The sequence below is a fragment of the Orbicella faveolata genome, unplaced genomic scaffold (genome assembly GCF_042242905.1).
Source record: "Orbicella faveolata isolate gen_17 unplaced genomic scaffold, um_ofav_v1 contig_25, whole genome shotgun sequence".
In the NCBI taxonomy this organism is placed as follows: Eukaryota; Metazoa; Cnidaria; class Anthozoa; order Scleractinia; family Merulinidae; genus Orbicella; species Orbicella faveolata.
This window is the reverse complement of record NW_028301553.1, coordinates 10,180,001-10,195,006: the sequence shown is the minus strand read 5'-3', so window position 1 is coordinate 10,195,006 and position 15,006 is coordinate 10,180,001. Positions and strand designations below refer to the sequence as shown.

General features: G+C 39.3%; 1 protein-coding gene across 2 annotated transcripts in view; it reads right to left on the bottom strand.

Moving 5' to 3' along the window:
* Positions 1–8,499: 8,499 nt before the first annotated feature.
* Positions 8,500–15,006, bottom strand: part of LOC110045858 (A disintegrin and metalloproteinase with thrombospondin motifs 1-like) — a 41,857-nt gene continuing 35,350 nt past the window's right edge. For both annotated transcript variants that reach the window (XM_089293478.1, XM_089293479.1), the window contains exons 22-28: positions 14,560–14,689; positions 14,318–14,426; positions 13,121–13,325; positions 11,913–12,072; positions 10,912–11,184; positions 9,905–10,212; positions 8,500–8,789 (exon numbers count right to left, since the gene is read on the bottom strand). In XM_089293478.1, coding sequence (XP_089149604.1) covers positions 8,778–8,789; positions 9,905–10,212; positions 10,912–11,184; positions 11,913–12,072; positions 13,121–13,325; positions 14,318–14,426; positions 14,560–14,689 — 1,197 coding nt within the window. In that variant the 3' untranslated portion in view covers positions 8,500–8,777. The remainder of the gene's footprint in view (positions 8,790–9,904; positions 10,213–10,911; positions 11,185–11,912; positions 12,073–13,120; positions 13,326–14,317; positions 14,427–14,559; positions 14,690–15,006) is intronic.

Genomic DNA, 15,006 nt, shown 5'->3' with positions numbered 1-15,006 from the left:
TAACAATTATTGAGACGGAGTTGTTCAGTGAGCTTTTTCATCTCCTGAAAGGTTGACTGTTGTTGTCAAGAACTTATACTGCGTTTACGTTTATTAAATGTCACGACTTAATAAAACTCCTACGATCTGCATAAGTCTATTCATGTTTCATTGAATAATGGATATACAAATCAGCACTTGATATGCTACCATAGTCTGCAGGGCTTTTACAAAATTCGAAATATATTTACTTTGACGTCTCTCTGCGTGACGCGAAGCAGAAAATTGTCCACTGTTCAACTTCAGAGATTATTTCCTCATAAAGTAATGAGGAGATTCTTAGCACACGACACAGTTTGTTAGCCTATCAAGTGCTGAATGATATGGTACGGTTTGTGTGGTTGTAGATGATGACCTGAAGCCGGGTAATTCAGCAAAGTGAGCATCGAGAGTTTCGCGATAAGCTGCATGTGCTGCGGTTTGTCCCGATCGTGACTAAAACACTACACGAGTACATACGAATAACATAAGGATACATACGAGTACATACGAGTACATGCAAGTGACATACGAATACATATGAGTACATTCGAGTGCCATACGAGATCATACAAGTAACATATGAGTACTTACGAGTAACATACGGATACATACAGACATATATGTGGACTTTAAATGTACTTATGTTAAAAGAATAATCAAACTTTGCAAATTTGAAAAAAAAGTTAGACTGTTTTACTCCTTACTTGAGGAAAGGGAGAGGGGTTCAATTCAATGTGGCACATGTGGCAAATGTGGCACACGCGCATGTGTGCGGTACCCGCGCATGTGTGGCACTTGCACACGCTCGCGTGTGTCTGCAACACATGTGAAAATGTAATGCAACAAGAAAAATAGTACATTTTGAGCTTAATACCCTACTGCCATCGTATGTTGCTCCTATGTATTCGTATGTAGCCAATGTATTCGTATGTAACCTGTATGTTACCGTAAGCGTCTGTATGTATCCGTATGTTACTCGTATGTACTCGAATGTTACTCGTATGTATTCGTATGTCACTCATATGTACTGGTATGTACTAGTATGTATATACCTTTCATGTTTATTACCCTCCTGCCATCGTATGTTGCTCCTATGTATTCGTGTGTAACCTGTATCTTCCCGTGTGCGTCTGTATGTATCAGTATGTTACTAGTATGTATCCATACGTTTTACGTATGTACACGCAAGTCACTCTATGTACTCCTAAGTACTCGCATGTACTGGTATGTATTCGTATGTCACTCGTATGTACTCGTAAGTACTCGTATGTACTGGTATGTATCCCTATGTTACTCGTATGTATTGGTATGTATCCCTATGTTACTCGTATGTACTCGTATGTCACTCGTATGTACTCCTAAGTACTCGTATGTACTAGTATGTATCCCTATGTTACTCGTATGTGCTCGTGTGGTGTTTTAGTCACGATAGTTTTGCCCGAAATTACGCAGAATACGTGAAAACGGTTTCTATCACGCGTACCCACGGATTTTGCTATTGTTACAATGAATTGAGAGTTGGATATCGACTAACACAATTTAGGGAGTGATCGTGCGCGCAATTCCAAAACCGGCTGAATGCGGGGCACCATGCTGATTTCGAAATTTTCTTGCCCGATTACTCTCTGAATGGTCCTCCTTTCGATACAGTTACAATTACTAACGACGCGTAAACGATGTGGGTTCCTCGTTACAGGTATACAACTGGCATGGAAGTTGTTTTCCAATTAGAAATCGAGATAATAAAAGATCTTTAAGGGATACTACCTTATGAGATTTAGGGGGAACTGTGTGTTCCCCAATGGTTCAGTCTTCGTTTAAGTGTGCTGCTGCGAAGGACTGGAATGATCTTCCCAAAGAGTTAAGGGAACTCAGCTCTGTTTTTAGTTTTAAAAATAAGGTTTTGTAGTATTTCTTGGACGTAGATCTCAAGGAACATAATTGTATTGCTCGTTAGTAGATGTACATATTTTTCTGATTTTCAATATTCTTCTGATATTATTGTGTGGATGTATTTTTAGATGACTATATTTTACATTGCTGATCACCGGTTTATACCAGCTGCTCCCTTAGGTTCAGCTGATCGGTTATTTATCAGGATAAATAAAGATTTTATTAGTATTTTTTATTATTATAGCAGAAATCATTCATCAGACGAACTAGATTTTTAGGACGCGTCACATACGATACGCGTGTTATATACTTGATATGTGGGTGAAATCAAATCATGTCAAACACTGTAGTGAACGATTCCCGCTGGACTGGACTGGAGAATGCGCCCTGTGTACGCCCTTTTGGGGTGAGCGATGTCGGGAAACGGTGATAGACCTAAGCGGGCGTGGCCTTTAAGGAAAAATCTCTGTTGTAAGAATGAGCACAATGTTCTTGTGTGCATGCTTGAGGTAAGCACTGCGATCATTTCAGTTAAGTGCGTGTTTACCTTGGATGCTTAACATCTTCTGTGCACAGAGCAATTTAGACAATCCACATTGACAGATCTCCATAAAAGGTGAGAAAGCAATCTCTGATTGAGCTGTGCAATGCGAACCAGCACGATACACAATGCCGCAAATAGGCCTAAATTACAGCACTTAAAGGGGAATGATAGCCGCGGATTTTCTGGCATGTGCCCAGAACAACAAGAGGAAGATGTGCACAATTAAAAGGAGGAACAAACTGACGTAGAAACTCAAAACTAGAAGTGAAAATGTCGTAACCTTCGCGTTGCTTGATGTTATGTTGACCACACCTAACACGTAGCGGAAGGTATCACGTTCGTCGGTTTGATAATTTTCATTTAAGCATGAAAATTCATTTTGCACCCTTAGCACTCTCCTGTTGCATGCATTAGCTGTTAAATAACAAGGAAACCTAGAACGCGAGAAGTAGTCAGTGACAAAATGTCATAGTGGCATTTTTTTCCGCACGGTGTTTCTTTTTGTCACCTAAATGAAATGGTTTATGCAGGCTATTAAAAAAAGATCTCAAATGAAATCAATACAGGGCTGTTTCTCTGTAGTATATACTTTGTGAAACGGAAGTCTACATATGCAAAATAAATCACATCACGCCAAATTTTTTTTTTCTTTCAAAAATGCACTAATGTTCCCTTTTGTAACATTACGGTACCGATGTACAATTTGGGAAACATTTCCTAAATCCTAGAAAAATATCAATATATTTTTTGAATTGATTTCTTTTCGTTATAAAAAGATCGCTCAAATTAAGCCCAAAATTCCACCATCAACCGTAGTATTTGAACAGCGCTATGGCTTCGCACACGAAATTCGATAGAATACGTAAAAACTGGAATGTAACATTCTATGCGCTATTGAATAGTCTTTACAAAAAATGTCTATATTTCAAAAACCACTTGCTGGATTGCCTTGAAACTTTCGTGGCACTTTCGTAATACATATAGCTACCATCCCAACGAGTTTCAATACAATTCATTGAATTAGACTTCCGTAATAACAATTTTCTGTAAAGAGTGCAACCTTTGCGAACTTTTTGATTTCTTGAAACCTTTACTCGACCATGTAAAGTATATCAAAACGCTACAGAATTTTCTCTCGCCTTTCCTTCCAAACTAAAACTTCTGTGGAAGTTCCACGGCATATGTACACTTTGTTGACACTTTTCTATAACGCTGATAGCACATAATTCTGGATTTATGGGATAAAAGTTGGGCGAATCCAGGACTATGTTCCCTAATGTAACATTTTTTGTTCATTTTGACTCTTACTCAGCCAAACAAAAAGTAAATTCAACAATCTTCATACCAATAAAAGAGGACACTAATAGCTTTCAAACAATACCAAAATTAATGAAGGAAATTAAATTCTAAACGATAAGGCTAAAATTGAAAAAATGTTACGTTAGGGAGCAACGATGAATCTAAGAATGAGTGAATGAGTGAGTGAGTGAGTGAGTGAATGAATGAATGAATGAATGAATGAATGAATGAATATTTCTAATCCTATATTTAACAAATGAACAACTAAATCAAAAATGTCAGTTATAAAAGGAAACTTGTTTGACTCACTTATTTTGCATTTATTTCATTTCAAGGTCCGATGATTGTACATCAAAGTGAGATCTGGGGTCCTTCGCGTGGATTTTTACGACTCTTCGTAAAAAACAACGGCACAAATTCATTTTTGGGGATCTATGGCGAGTCTCTGGGCACCTTCGAGTACTCTTTCCAACTCTTCCTACCAGCGGCTCAGGAGCCATAATCGTAAGCGCGCGCCATTTCTAGTATTGGGGCTGTCCCTATGATATGGGACAATTTTTCTATTTTTAGAACGAATTGCGCCATCGCCTGCGGTACACGCGCGTACATGCTGCGAGGATGTTTTCGGATGTCGCGGGGGGGAAATGGCGTCCGAAATTCCCGAAATTTTTCATGTTTTTGGCCCACAACTCAACGCGTTTACGTCTGTTGGAATTTTGCTTAAGTATTTTCGTCGTAAGCTGCGCCAGTTTGAGTGACGTAAGACAGTTTCGAATTTAGGTATGTTCCGCTGTAAGCTTATATATATCGCTGACCAAGTTGTGTTCCGACGGATGCTTCTTTTGCATGAGCTGTACATTACTCCCCTTTAAATTTCACACGCTTGCGAGGAATTTGCCAGTCTATCGCGACCGAAAACTAAACAAAATAATTGCTAGTTTGAGTTTCGCTTGAATTGTAAGCAACGCTTAATGTTTCAAGATCCAATAACTTTACGTCCGTAGATACTGCTCAGTTTTATTCGTGTCAAATTCCAGTAAATTCTCTGTTGTCGATGAATGAGAGCGCCCGCCGATGCGTGTTTTGTACAGTCAGTAAACATGACAAATTGTACTTCTGCCGCACTTTCGTGTGAAAGCGTACATCGAACTCAAACAATAACTCTATAGTTTTTAAATATGTTTAAGATTGATAAATGTATGAGAACATATTAAAAGCTAAGCTGAAAATATGTGAATAAAGCAGAAATAATCAGCAAAATTACGATGACGCTTTCTTTAATCAACTTCGAATAACGATTTCGATTTTGTTGATCGAGTTATCAGAACTCCTTGTCTATTTTCATTTTCGCGGTGTAAAACTTCACTATGCTTATGTTGAAGAAACACACATGATGTTAATAGCCTTTTTTGCGTTCGTGAAATTTGTTGCAGCATCTCAGAACAAAATATAACGAAAGAAATCTTTGTCAAGATTTGTTGACAATTGAAAACACCGACTCGGACTTGAAAGTGCACGAGCTGCACTATGCAAATGAGCTAATTGTACGTGTCAGACTTTCCTTTCAAATACTTTTGCAAACTCACCAAACAAGCAGAAACAATAAGAAGCCATCAAAACAGGTTTTGGTTATGATTAACCATCGTCTGAGAAACTCACAAATTAACTCGATACCGGAGTAGAGAGTTTCCTTGCTATATTCTTATGTCAGAACAAACGCAAAAACATACGCGTAAGCTTACAATTAGCGTGAGCAGTTCTTATTATTCATTTTCAGCGCGAGATTGAAGTCTTGTTTTCGACCCTGAAAAACCCACCTTTTCCGTTAGTTCAGAGCATAAAACTACATATAAGCGCCCTGGTTCGTATTCCCTGCCATCGCCGTGAAAAACACGCAAGAGAATCTCTCAACTCTCACCATTTGACCACGCAACGTGACAACATCCACGCGAGAGCCCCCAACATGTGTGCGTGAATCCGCGCGGATATATGACGTCAGGATGGCGCAATTTGTTCTAAAAATAGAAAAATTGTCCCATATCATAGATGCGCGCGAATCCCGAGACTTACGGTCTCCGTCCCTGATTATGGCTCCTGGCGGCTATAACTACTTATTCCATCTACAGGCAGTACATGTAAATATTACGTGATTACGCAGGGAGCATACTTTACCTGGTAGCTTTCTTTTACTCCAAGAGGGCTTGCTGTCTCGCAAGTTTAAAATATAGCTGTCAGAAACTAACTCCGATTTACTTCACATTTATGGGAGTCTTCTTGCTACCAGACGAAGTGAGCACATCATTCAGTCAGTAAGCGATTGTTATTCCTTTTCACCGAGCTGCAGTTCTCGCAGGATCAAACGCATCCAGTGTATTCTTGGAAGGTAGTTGTTTTATTGTTCGTTCGTTTGTTTGTTTGCTTACTTCACTGAAACCAGACTTGCGTCTTTTCCGGCGATTAAAAAGCGGAGCATTCGAAATGTTCAACACGGTGCTTGACTTGCCGTTGTGTTCGAAACCCGCTATTAGGGAGCTTAAGCAAACCGCGACGACGACGGCAACGAGAACGTCACCAAACAAAAGGTTTAATGAGCAAAACAATAGCTGTGCACGTGCGTTATAAAACTTTGTACATTTCTTTGCCGTCCTCTGCAAATAACAACGTGAAATGACCAAATTCTTCGTCGTCTACTGAATGTGGACCACGACGGCTAATTTTTCGTGTTTCCATTTGGAATTGAACGCTGTCATTGCATATTTAGCTTGAGTACGTTTTCACAGCCATTGGCGCACCAAACAGATCTAGGCAATCGCGATTTTCGCTGGTAAAATATAAATTCATTTTTGACTAGGCGTCGTCCTCGGCGTCGTAGTCGTCGTCGTTGCTTAAGCTCCCTATTATTTTCCCGACGCGAATTAAAAAAATAATGAAACGACATGTGGTTCTCTTGGGATACATGTCCCAAACGTGCGTTTACAAACATTAAATGTTAAAACATTTTAGCTTGAAGGACAACTTCAAGCATTTATTTTAACTCTTTCTTTGCTTTTTTAGTACAAATTTATATCTTGATCTCAACACAAAAACTACCAAGCTACTACATAAAGAGTTCTTAGACCAGAAAATTTGCACTTTATTTGAAGATGGCGGCCATATTAGACTATTATGGCCGTTGTTTGCTCTTCATCCTCTTTTCAACCCGTGAAAGAGATAGGATTCTAATATCGAGAGATGAAGTTCCAGGCGACAGTAGACTGCCTTGATGTAAAGACAAAAATTGGGAAGGTATTAGGAAAAACGCTATTAGACCTGAAGTGTTGGACTTCGTCTCAAGTTGGGGGCCATATTAGACTAACACTGCCGATGTTTGACATCATTCTGTTTTTCACCCGTTGAAGAGATGGAATTCTACAATCGAGAGAAGAAGTTTTACTGTATTGAGAGAACTGCAGCGGAGAAGCTCCTCGTTTGATTATAGATATCCTAAATGTCAAATTAAATCAAGCCGACAGCATTTTCCATCGTCAAAAACAATTTATTTTGTGGTTGTGATTAAATATACCAAACACGAAAAGGCGACGCGCTAGCTGACCTGTCGGCTTTGTTGTCTACTTTAAACGCTTTCTATTTTCTCTTTTTAATACCGCAATGCTTATGATGTGACGAACCTAAGTAACGATATTTAGTTTATAGCCGGAATACGGGATGCAGAGTCGAGACAGTAATTCACAGTTATGGTTGGATTGAAGCATCGCAATATCTTGATATGAGCAATTTTGTCAGGGGTGTTTACAAATCACTCTCACACAGTTGCCTCTGAACCCCCAGAACATTTTTGGTGGAACATATTCAAGAAAAGTTTAAATTAAATTATTGATCAAGTGACTGAGTAGAATGGAAATCATTCTAACATCGTTTGGATTTGCGTCATCTTTTTAATTTGTGAAAAAGAAATTTTTAATTCTTCGTCGTTATTGCTTTAGTTTGCTTTTCGAAAAGCTTTCAGGCTCATTTGTCAGTCACCGTTGACGTGCGCGGGTCAAATTCAAAATGACGGGCGACTTGAACACACCAAATGTAAGCTGTAAGTGAATCAAAGTGTCTTTGCTGTATCTAGTTGTCTCTATTTCAAGGAATCATGTCTACAAGAGGATTAGAAACTGATATTTTTCCACTGTTCGCAATGCCTATGCGAATAATTGTTCTGCAGTTGTACCCGGCTTATTCGAACTCGGTTATTTCGAATTCCTCGTTATTTCGAACTCAAAACCATTTGGCTTGGTTTTGCTCTTCAGTTATTTACCATCGACTATTTCGAATTCCCACTATTCCAAGCAATTTTTCGTTTCCCCTGCGAGTTGGAAATAGCGGGGTTCAACTGTATTTGTAATGTCAAGTCCGATCGCAGTGGGTATCGTAGAATACTGTCAGAGCGTGAAGCAAGCATATCTTGGGTGAATTCAAAGTTAGGGGGAGGAGCTAGATCGAGCTTGTGCCCTTTTATAACGCACCTTCGTGTTTAAAGGTAATTCGAAAATGGCCTATTACGCGCTCTGTCCGGCAAAAGTAGTTTTTATATAACCCATATAGAAACAATCAAATTAATCAATTCAAATTAAAGTTAAGTCAGCGCTAACAGTGCGGGCCCTCAGTTATGATAGACGATGTCAATATTCAGTATTCCAAGATATTACGAAAGCACATCTTGCTAAAAAGAAAAAAATTGGTGTCCAGACGACAAGTTGATTGATTGATTGACAAGTTTATTGCTATAACTAAATCACTTAAAATATATAACACGTGGTCACCAATCCTCTTGTCAAGTGTTTACACAATGAGTCGGCCGTACTATCGGGGAAATCACGGTCAAACTCCTTAAAACTCACTTACAAGTGTACCTGTATAATTAATGACACTGTTTACGAAAAACACCACTACATATTCGTGTTAAAACTTTGTTGAAGTTAATTCACTGATGATTAAATTAGGTTGTGGCGTTCATTGGTAAGGCTTGGATGTTTCAGGCCTGTACCTGCAAGAAATCCAAAATATTGCATTAAATAAATTTATTATATTCTAAATTTAATTAAATAATCAAGAGAGGACAGGGGCTAAATCTGCTATGCGGGGGAACATTGGAAGTCATTTGTGTTAGATCGTTTTGACGTTGTCCAAATGCTAACCTGTTTATGAATATCACGTTTTACAAGGAAATATTTTACTGTTAGCTGGGAATGGACGCGTTTTACAACTTCTAGCGAGATCTAAGATCAGCAAAAGTTACTGATAGCTAAGAAATGGACTGAAATTCTTTATTGTTGCGAAGAATTAATCGCCGGAAATATTAATTTAACTGGTAAGTATATCAAACACGATACGTAGACCGTGTTTAATCACATTTCCAAATACCGAGGGAGAGAGTAGAAAATACAACTTGCAGCGAAGCCCGGTGGGGGGGAGGGGGGGAGGGGGGTACTTCCAGAAAAGTTGGGTGGGGGTGTGCGGCCAACTTCCCAAAAACCCTTACCCTATTTATGACCAAAATCTGCGTTTTTTGCTACCCTAGGTATGACCTGTCCAAAAGTTCTATAGCCTATTTATGACCGTTGCGGCTGACACAGTTGCCCCAAACATAAGTTATGAAGGGCTTTTGTTGACTGTTTATCAATAAAGATGAAAAAAGTAGCTTCTTCTAAGAGACATACCCAATTCAAGACTAGAGTGCTAAAACCATACCCTATTTATAATCAAAATGGCCAAAATCGGTACCCTATTTATGACCAAAACGGCTGAAAAACCCTACCCTTTGTGGCCGCACATACCTATATAGCCCATATAAGGGAGTACCTCCCCGGGCAGCGAAGTATTTCTGACGAATGTCGAGGTGTTTGAAAATGTGGCCAATGATGTGGACAATATCTCCTCAATCGAAACTAAAAATAACGAATAAATGGAGAAATAAAATCTAACCCAATTTAAAACAGATGTCCAAACATTTACGATGAATTGTTAATGAGTTTGAGAAATTAGATTCCAGCGCCCGCTTCCACTTTTGCTCATCCACACGCCAATTCTAGATCAAACCAGATTAAACATTTGTTTTTGTCAGTGGCGATTATGAAATATCTAGCTGGTAACGTGACTTACTTGACGGAAACGGTAAACATAGTTGGTACCCGCTGCTCCAACATTGGCCCAACATTTGTTTGGATTTGTTTGCACCCCATGTTTGTTATAGGTCAAGGCGGCGTCAGCGGAGGACCAGCATTCTCCGTAAAATTGCACAGCAAAGTACTCGTAGCCAATGTCACGTGCCACCAGCGCGCACTGACGTATGGTAGCGTTCATGTTGTGCCAGTCAATAAAAGGCCGGAAATTTGCGTAGCTATCTGGTAATGCACGATCATTCGTTTTGTCCTTAAAGCACCCAACTGGCTCAAAATCAGGGAGTGGATCTGTGGGCGAAAAATCTCGCTCAGTTATAAATTGACAATATATATGGGTTATTGACCAACCGTGAGGTCAGGACCGCTGGATATTAGCCAAGTTCCAATATTTAGCCATTTTGAACGCACAAGCTTGGTCAACTTAGGGAAAATTTTTCTTGCGGGACACAGAGGGTAGTCCCGAGCGGGAAAGGTAGCGCCATCATCCCGCGCGGGTAGCCAATCACAGCGCCAGATTTTTTTCATCTAACCCGCTCACGGAGCTAGCCATATAATAAGTACATGTAAAATTGACTACTAATACAAAAGGACTTATTTCCCACAGTGTGTCACCTCGTTACTTTGAACTGACTTCTACTAATTCTGCAATGCTGCTTCTTTCTTTTTTTTTTTTTATTTAAAGACTGGGAAAACGAGGAATGTTGTGCAAACAAACGAAATTGGCTTAACTTCCATGAGAAAATGCAGTTTCCATGGCAACGTGAATTAAAAGAGAGAAACAGCCTAAGGTATAAAATTTTGGCCAGAGATAAAACGAATAAATTGTGAAAGTTCGAGGATCGCAGATGACTATAGCGTTGACTGACAATCTACAAAAAGCTCGAGTTATCGTTGACGGTTAAAAGGTATACCTCTCTTTTCAGACCATCGTCAAAAACGTGCATGCACATGTATAAGATGTAAAACGGAAATAATGATCGTCCATACCGAACGAATACACAACACTATGTGGTCCTAGTCCAATCCCGTTTGAGCATTTGGTCCGTCGGGCAGATGGCCTGTGCTGATAATATTTGTCCTGGGCATCAGGTCCTGACAGACACAATCCACCAAACCCAAGAGCGAAAAAGCGATAGCTTTTACCGTGTGCCAGCTCTCCACACTCCATAAGGGCCTGGTCCGGATCTGCTTCATGTGTGAAGTCACCGAGTGTCTCCGAAAACAATCCAGGAGGTGTCTTGAAACAACCAATCACGTAATCTGGAATTATTCACAGAAGTGTCATTTCTACAATCCATATTTCTTCAATTAAATTAGAACACATACAAATTACACTTTTGCCGGTAATTAACGTCAGTAATAAGTATTAGGGAGGTTTTTAGCATCGCTTTATTTTCTTTTTCTATTAGTTTGTTTTCGTTTTTGATTTTGCTTGTTTGTTTGTTTGTTTTGTTGTTTTTATTTTGTTTATGTTTTTGTTTTTGTTTTTTTTTTCAAGACAGCTGAAAAAAGAAAGGATTAGCGATCGCGAAAATTACCTTGTGGAATATCAATAACTGCATGGGTTATAATTAGCTTGTAACGCACTGTGTTCTCAAGAAGGAGTTGTATAGTAGCGAGAACGTTCGCCTCCAACCGACATGGCCCGGTTTCCAATCCTGGCTAATGTTTTGTGTTGGTTCTTGTTCCTGCCTCAAAGGTTTTCATCCGGGTTCTCCGGGTTTACCTTATCCAAAATGGCCAACACTCCAAATTCGAGTTCGATCTCGATGCACTGACGAACGATTTATTGGGAGATCGATCATTGCAGCTTTTCCATGTCTCGTTGGCAGCTAAACATGTACATGTAAATCACTTGTTATTTTCCCAGGACACTTTGACTCTTTCGTAAATATTATAATATACATGAAATACTCAAATCAGTTTCAATACCGTAAATATATGAGTTTTCTTGTCTCCATGACCGGTAGTATGAGCAGTTCATTTACCTTTACATGGGTTATCATCATTGCAAGGTTCGGTAATGGAAGGAGGCCCGGGTTCATGTTGACACTGTATATCAGACACCTCTTCAATTTCTCCCCAATCGTTTACTCGTGAACACTTAGTGTAGTTTGTTCGCTGTCCAGGAAGGCAAGCCTTAGAGCACTGTATAGTAAATCGAACAACAGTTTTCACTAATGATTCACTTAGAGGAGATAAATAGGAGGTTAGTACGCTCGAATCCGGATCGAGAGGTCCCGGTTCGAGCCAGGGCTGGGGATATTTTGCTGTGTAATAATAAAAATAAATGTAAAGGTAATTTGTTTGCCCACGGAGCACCAAGGAGTTCACAGAACTCGTTCAGAAATGTCCGTGCATTCAAGGATCGTTTGTCGTGTTTGTTGTGTTTGTTGATCGGATCGTGTTTGTTGTGTTTGTTGTGTTCTTGTTCTCTTCACCCAGGTGCATAAATGGGTACCAGTGGATTTAATGCTGGGGGTAACATCCCATCCAGAGGGAAGTAGAAATACTCCTAGTCTCTTCATGCTACAGAAACCGGATAATAAGCGCCGGCTTAAAGGATTACTTCGCTCGTATAGAAACTTGAACGCATATATCTTATGTGCCACTTAGGAAAGAACGGGATTATGTAGGTATGTATTTACAAAGCCTCAAGCATTTTAGGGAATCTTGTCTGAAAACGAAATATCCAAAGCACAATTACTGGTTGTGTTTCTTTAGCTAGTCGGCCCAGGGTTTCAAATCAAAATCCCCCTAATTGGCCGGAAAAAAAGTCATGCACCGTTTTCATTTTAAATGACCTGCTTTTACTTCTTTTAGTTAAAATGTGATGCCACCGACCAGCGGAGATTCAAGTATGGAGTCTACGGAAGATGATTTCCGTGGCCGGATCGGGTTTATTAAGTGGAAATATGCATTACAAATGTCTAGGACAGCTTGCATGTCTCTAAATTTACGCAATTCTGTCCACTGAAAACCTGGTTCCACGTGGTGAGCACATAAACGTGGTGGCGCTCGGGAAGTCTGAAAGCAATAAAAGCAGGAGCAGTGGATGCAACCAGTTATACAAACAATAACTTACGATATGGAAGATAACTGTTGTTGCTCACATTCCCGAGGTAAAACAAAAAAAAAAAGAAAAGAAAGAAATATAATGGCATATCCAAGAAACACTTTCCTTCACGTTTCATACCTCAGACCAGTGAGTTGTTCGGTAAGCAGGGCATTTGATTTCGTTGCAAAAGCGAAGTCCAATTGGTTTCGTTGTTGCGTTGCAGAGTGAATCAGATTCGATCTTGTAATGGGTATCGTTTATCTTCGCTTGACAAACAACGGACCGTGATTGGCTACCTTTCCCACACGTCTTCGTACAAGACTGCCAATTGGACAGGTGCCATCTGTAGAATAGAATAGAATAGAATAGAATAGAAAGCACTTATTTTAACACGATAAGTTTTAAAGCTAAAAGCTTGCGGGGTCGGGTATCAAACAAAGGAAAGACCTAATAACAATGGAATAATAAGTAAAATTTAAAATTAATGACCTATATTTTATTTCTGGGCCCGCAGTAATTGGCTACTTAGCTGTTGCGATGTCCCTGCCAAACCTCTACATGTTGATTGTAATGTTTTGTTGTTGTTGTTGTTTTTTTTTTTGGGGGGGGGGGGGCATCGTAAAGGCAAAGCTAATAAACTAAAATGAAATAAATAAACCTTGTAAGAACCTGATCTATATTTACAATATTTACACGTCAAAAAACGTTCAAATATAAATAAGATTGACATCACGATGCTGCACAGTTGAGGTGGACACTACGTTGAATTTAAAATCTTTAAAATAACATTTTGTTTTCAATCTGTAACGTGCAATTTTTATGCAAAAAGCGAAGTTGCGATATTTATATCAAATTTCCTTGTTCACTGGAAACAAATTCTCAGAAAAGAACAAAAAAAAGAGAACAATGAACAAATGCAAGAATTAAACAAATCTACACATATCCTCATAAACCTAACATTCTGGTGCGTATTACTGAAAATCAAATTGTAAATACAATTATGACATATACATGTTCCACAAACAGCCCCACCACCACTGCCAACAACAACAACAACAACAACAACAACAACAGCAGCAGCAGTAACAACAGCAACAACAGCAAGAACAACAATAACAACAGTGACAAGAACAACAAGAGTAACAGCAACAACACAGCGTTGAGAAAATAATGACAAGAATAAAAGCAGCAACACGTAGTTCGCGTTCGTCCGATTTTGAAATCACTCGCCCAATTACTCCCCGAATTGTACTCCACTCGGTTCAATTACTATTTTAAATAGTCTACCCCAAAGATCCATAGTCGCACTCCCTTGCACTCACTCTTTCCACTTACTCAAAGCAAAGATTTTCCGAGTTCGGCTTGAAATCTTCACCACAACAGTTAGCACTAGCAGGGGTCAAATCATCAGATCTTACACAACGTACGTCACGTGTCTGTCGGCCTATTAAACAGAATAATATTATATAATAAATGTAGAGACATGGAAGAGTGACAACAAAAGATCGATATACACCCGATGAATTGTTCGGGGTAAAAAAATACTTGAAAACTGAAAAGATTGAAAATTTACTGACCTGTTGAACAGTCCGTCCAGCTCCCGGTAATCCAGTGACAAGTTGGTGGTACCGAAACTTCGTTGCTATCCAGTTTTCTGTAATAATGATAGTCGACTGCCACGTTCGTTTGACCGGGAACGTGTACATACTGGAAAGCAAGAAATAATGCACGTAAGACTCACTCCAAACCAAATAGCTCGAGGACAATCATGGGTCACTAGCAATCTTTTTTTTTTCACTCAACTCGACTCTTAACAAGCTTTTGCTTTCTAAGACTACTTCAGGTGAAATATTGGTAGGAATTGACTGATGAAATGACTGATGTAAAGAACGATTTAGACTAATACGACTTCGTCTAAAACCTACGTTTAAAAGCCCAATTCAGTGAGACGTCTACAGGAACGTAAGAGGCAACTATCTCGGTTTTAACTTAAAACCACTCGTCAGAATACTATTCCAGCCACT